At 39.3% G+C, this 6,241-nt stretch overlaps 1 protein-coding gene across 1 annotated transcript; it reads left to right on the top strand.

Moving 5' to 3' along the window:
• Positions 1-751: 751 nt before the first annotated feature.
• Positions 752-1,096, top strand: LOC308649425 (signal transducer CD24-like; the record flags this gene model as incomplete). Its single annotated transcript, XM_081294993.1, has 1 exon — positions 752-1,096. One exon carries the CDS (start codon positions 752-754, stop codon positions 1,094-1,096), a length of 345 nt encoding a protein of 114 aa, XP_081151119.1.
• Between the last annotated feature and the right edge of the window lie 5,145 nt (positions 1,097-6,241).

The following is a 6,241-nucleotide window of genomic DNA, read 5'->3' as shown; positions in this document are numbered from 1 at the left end:
CAATCCAACAGACTATTTCATTGCAGTGGGAGGAGCTCGTATGATGAATACCTACTTTCTCCTGTTATACATCTGTTTATGCATCAGGGTGGCCATCTGTCCTCTGATCAAGGGGAGGAGAGAGGGGGGGGAGGGAGCTTGACCAGCAAAGGTAAATGAGTTTCCATTGCTCGATTGCACATCATTGAAGCTGCCTGGATTTGAACTACCTTGCAGATGCCCCACTCCCAAAGCAAGAAGCTGAGGAGTGGACTGCAGGAAGGGATCAGAAGAAGTCAAGCTGGAACCTGTCTCCATTATCAGAGAACTACGAAGAGGGAGGCTCCAATGTCACCAGGAAGTATGCTGCTTTTCAGAGAGTGTGACAGACAGCAGATCTGGAAAAGCATCAGTTGAGAGAGCAGCAGCACCAGCCAGGTAAGAGAGAAGTGCCTCTGCTCCAAAGCGGGGGGGGGGGGGGGGATTAGAAAGGAAAGGCAGCGGCCCAAGAAATGACCCCCTACACTATCCCCATTCAATTGGCACAAGCCAAAGGGGGAAATGAGCATGATAAGGACCATTGAGACTGTGGTTTTAAATTGTCTGGAATAGATGAGAATTATGTTTGAATACCTGAAAATGACTCAAAACCAACGGGATTTCTCCAATATGCAGTTAAATTTTGATGTATTCGAAAATCTCGTCACACATGCAACATTTCCTTCTACTCTCACTACGTCTCTGTAAGCTGGATATTACCCCCATTTCACACATGTTAAAATGGAGGACCGACCCTGTCTGCACCCTCCGGGAGCCATCCTATCTCCTCGCATCTAGCATCCAGCAAGACACATGGCACATCAAAGGAGCAGACACGGGCAGAGCAATGGTGGCCAGGCTGGGGCTGGGGCTGGGGCTGCTGCTTCTGGCACTGCTCCTACCCATGCAGATTTATTCAAACCAAACAGCTGTTGTGACACTTTCAAGTAACTCCGTGAGGAGTGCATTTGCTGCTCCGAGTTCAACTAATGCTACACCCAACACAGGTGGCAGTGCCCTGCCGTCAACAGCCAGCCTCCTTGTGATCTCGCTCTCTCTTCTACATCTCTACTGTTAGATGCTGAGATCAAGAAACGTCTCTACTTCCCCATCTTCTAAACCCAATCTGAATGGCGACTAGAAATCCAGTGTGTCAAGGAAGAATCAGGTCTGCATCAAATCTACCAATTCCACATGTGATTTTATTGGCCCAGGAAACATTGGGACTTCCAAACTGATTGATTTGAAGGACATGTGGAGGGTTTCACAGGTGATGAATACCAATATTATTAAATCTGCTGGAGTTTCACATACAAGATAAAAAGAGATAACATCCAAAATTGAGACACGATTTCCTCGAATGAGACGTAAGAAATACGGACATTTAAAAATCTACCTTGAGCATCTGATAGAAGAAAAAGTTGGCTACGACCTACACACTGTGGGACACCCATAGCACAAGAATTAATATCTAGAATCAACAAATGGGACTTGCTCAAACTAAAAAGTTTTTTCTCAGCAAAAGAAACAATAAGAGAGGTAAATAGGGAGCCAACATCATGGGAACAAATTTTTACTCCTCACACTTCAGATAGAGCCCTAATATCCAGAGTATACAAAGAACTCAAAAAATTAGACAATAAGATAACAAATAACCCAATCAACAAATGGGCCAAGGACCTAAACAGACACTTCTCAGAGGAGGACATACAATCAATCAACAAGTACATGAAAAAATGCTCACCATCTCTAGCAGTCAGAGAAATGCAAATCAAAACCACCCTAAGATATCATCTCACTCCAGTAAGATTGGCAGCCATTAAGAAGTCAAACAACAACAAGTGCTGGTGAGGATGTGGGGAAAAGGGTACACTTGTTCATTGTTGGTGGGACTGCAAATTGGTGCAGCCAATTTGGAAAGCAGTATGGATATTTCTTGGAAAGCTGGGAATGGAACCACCATTTGATCCAGCTATTTCCCTTCTGGGTCTATTCCCTAAAGACCTAAAAACAGCATGCTACAGGGACACTGCTACATCGATGTTCATAGCAGTAAAATTCACAATAGCAAGACTGTGGAAGCAACCTAGATGCCCTTCAATAGACGAATGGATAAAAAAAAATGTGGCATTTATACACAATGGAGTATTACTCTGCATTAAAAAATGACAAAATTATAGAATTTGGGGGGAAATGGATGGCATTAGAGCAGATTATGCTAAGTGACGCTAGCCAATCCCTAAAAAACAAATGCCAAATGTCCTCTTTGATATAAAGAGAGTAACTAAGAACAGAGTAGGGAAGAAGAGCATGAGAAAATGGCTAATATTAAACAGGGATGAGAGGTGGGAGGGACAGGGAGAGAGAAGGGAAATTGCTTGGAAATGGAAGGAGACCCTCAGGGTTATACAAAATTATATACAAGAGGAAGTGAGGGGAAAGGGAAAAATAATACAAGGGGGAGAAATGCATTACAGTAGAGGGGGTAGAGAGAGAAGAGTGGAGGGGAGGGGAAGGGAGGGGGGATAGTAGAGGATAGGAAAGGCAGCAGAATACAACATACACTAGTATGTCAATATGTAAATCAGTGGAAATGTAACTGATGTGACTCTGCAATCTGTATACGGGGTAAAAATGGGAGTTCATAACCCACTTGAATCAAAGTGTGAAATATGATATATCAAGAACTATGTAATGTTTTGAACAACCAATAAAAAAATTTAAAAAAATTTAAAAAAATTAAAAATCTACCTTGAAAACAAGAATAGATTTTATCTAGAGATAAAGGATGGAATGTGAAATGGAGATTTCAGTTGGTTCATGAAATCTATAAGGCCATAAAACAGGTAATATAAAAAGCTTCCATGATTATATTTATATGTACATTGGAAGGAACTTCTGGGTGTTACTGTAAATCATCAATGTATTGTTTCATCAGTAGTTTAATGCTGATATATTCTAGATAATGTTTCACATTGTTAAGCTATTTTGATTCCCTTGGAAACTGAACTTTTTCCTCTGTGGTTTTTGGATTTGACGTTATGTTTGAACTTTTTAAAAAAAAATATTTATTTTTTAGGTGTAGTTGTACACAATACCTTTATTTTATTTGTATATTTATTTTTATGTGGTGCTGAGGATCTAACCCAGGGCCTCGCACATGCCAGACAAGTGCTCTACCGCTGATCCAAAACCCCAGCTCCTTTTGAACTTTTATGTGGTAATTGGTATGGGCCAGGGCAATGATAGATTGGAATCCACCCCAGATCCAGGCATCATGAATAAATCTTGCTTATCCTCTCAAAATCAAATGATAGGCATCTCCCATGTCCTGTTTTCATTCAACAAGAGTGACAGATTCCTTTATCAAAGCTGATTCCAAAGAGTAGAATTGAATTGACCTTAACTAATTTCAAAATGCTGCTTTTTATTTCTGCATTTATTGAATACTTTTCACAATTGAAACCGGTCAGTTTCGGGTGGGGCTGGGGTTGTGGCTCAGCTGTAGAGCGCTCATCTGGCATGTGCGAGTCTCTGGGTTCAATCCTCAGCACTGCATAAAAATAAATGAATAAAATAAAAGTATTAAAAAAGAAAGAAAGAAAATAGTCAGCTTTGAAGATAAAATGCCAAATCTTGAAATTAAAAAGGCAACTATGTGAAGAAGCCAAATTTATAAATCAAGCATTTGGGAAGTGAAGACTGGAAGCTAGCTGGCATATTAAATTCACAAAAACTTTTATCCTTTTTCTGTAAATGCTTTTTCAAAAACTATGGATCTGAATAGCCACATTTGGAACACTTTCTCTTATCAGTCAATAGTTTTAGGGAGTTAGAACCTGATCCTAAGCCTAAAAGCAGTCTTGATCCTATAAATCTTTTACAACTACTTTAATACACAGAAAACTTTAAAAAAATAAACACTCCCTGAAATCTTTTGTTGGCATGGTCACACTGATGCTTACATGTTCTGGTATCTAATATGGCACAGTAGTTTTGATGACCCAAATCATTTTTTCTCATCTTTCGAAACCTACATGGAAACAACCATATTAAACAAATCTAAAGCTACTGTGTGTGTGAATGTACACGTCTCTTTGCTTCATACCTGAATGCTGTACATCTATTTGGATTGTATATTGTGTATTTATGCTTTGATTCATAGTAACTTCTCATGTTATGGAATTGATTTGCATTGAACACAAACTGTAAATAAAAATAAATAGATGGCTGAGAACAAAAATAAAAAATAAAAAATGAAGTCTCCAAGAGAGGCCCAAGGGATTGAGATGTATGGCTCCAGATCTGAGGCCTTAACCTGAAACTAAGATTGGTGGTTCCTGGGACTTCATGAATGCTTGGCAAGTGCTTCATCCTATCCCTGACCCTGTTGTTGATGATGATGATGATGATGATATTTTCTCCTCCTCCTCTTCTTCCTTCCCTCCTCCTTCTTCTTCTCCTCCTTCCCCTGCTTCCTCCTCCATTTTTAGTTTTAGGGTTGAACCCAGGGTTATTTTACCACTGAGCATCATCCAAAGAATTTTTTTTCTTTTAAATTTTGAGATAGCATCTCACTAAGTTGCCTGTCTGGCCTTAAACTTGTGATCCCTGCCTCAGCCTCCAGAATAGCTTGGATTATAGGCATGCACCACTCTTTCTGGCCTGCATAAATTTCTTTTTTTTTTTCAGTACTGGGGATTGATTTTTTTTTTTCAGTACTAGGATCTTGCACACGCTAGGCAAACACTCTAGCACTGAGCCACATCCCAGCCCACTGGCCTTCCTAATTCTTAATGTGGTATAATACTTTCATATAAATCAATTATCAGAGTAATGTATTCTTGCATCCTTCAGAAGTTTTGCAGGAGGTCTTGAAACATTGCAGGCTTTCAATAAATGTTAGTAGTTGTTATTGCATTTGTTATTTTTATGATTATATACTAGAGCCCTTGCAAAACCCATTCTAAAAACAAGTTTATTATCCAGGAAATTTTATAAACTAGGGATGTTCAACAACTGGGACTTAGCTCAATGGTGGGGCATTTGTCTAGCATGATTGAAGTCCTAGATTCATCCCTAGTACCAACTTTCCCATCAAAAAAATAAAATAAATAAATAAATTTTTAAAAAATTGGGCCAGGCCTGATGGTATGTGCCTATAGTTCCAACACTCAAGAGTGCTGAGGTAGAAGCATGGCTTGAGTTCAAGCCCCACATGGGCAACACAAGGAGAGCCTGTCTCAAATCAAAACCAAACAAAAACAAAAAACTGGGGATTGTCCAATACTGCATGTCCACTTATGGTTATTGTCAGTAGATCAGGAAACATGAGTTTGGGGATCAATTTGAAAGAGAAAATGAAAGAGGAAAACCTGTTAGTACAGTAAGCTGAGGTCTGAGCTAAGAACTAAGAACAGCTCCATGAAAAATTTAGGGTAGTAGGTGGGATTCATGAAGATTTAAATGTGGAAAAGAGGATAGAGCTATTTACTTAGTCAAAACAAAGAACTGAGACTATGTTTTGGTTTTGCCAAAATATCTGGGTGAAAAATGATCTGCCTATTGTTTGGGCTAGACAGTATGAAATCACTGGCTTGACAGATTTCTTCTCCCCATTGCATTGACCATAATGTTGGCACTGAGGGGACACAACCTAAATCACAGGGTGGGGAGAGGTGCTAGGAGATCATTTTACAGACCTTTCTATTGGTCCTAGCTAACAATAATAGAAGTAACTTGAATATGTGCAACTCCTTAAAAAAATTTTTTTTTTTCATGAAAATGATCTCATTGGGTTGAGACTAATCTCAATTTGTGTTCTTCAGTAATTCACTGCTACATAGCTTGAGGGAAAATGGTTACTGGGAAAAATATTCTTCTGTGGTTTTTGAGGGAAATGAATATAATCCCCGAGGCTGGTTTATATTCTTCCTTCCTCAGGGCTCTGGGAAAAAATTTTAAATTTTTAACGTAGGAAAGTTATGTTCAATCCATTCTACTGTCTTTCCTATTCCTGTCCCCACTTCCTTTCCTTCATTTCCCTTTGTGTAATCCAATGAACTTCTATTCTTCCAACTTCCCCACCTCATTGTGTGTTAGCATCCACATATCCATGTATCAGAAAGAAACTTCGATCTTTGGTTTTTGGGTCTGGTTTATTTCACTTAGCATGACGTCCTCCAGTTCCACCCATTTACTGGCAAATGTCATAATTCTATTC

Source organism: Spermophilus citellus (genome assembly GCF_964194105.1).
Source record: "Spermophilus citellus genome assembly, chromosome: 5".
Taxonomy (NCBI): domain Eukaryota; kingdom Metazoa; phylum Chordata; class Mammalia; order Rodentia; family Sciuridae; genus Spermophilus; species Spermophilus citellus.
This window is presented reverse-complemented; position numbering and strand designations above follow the sequence as displayed.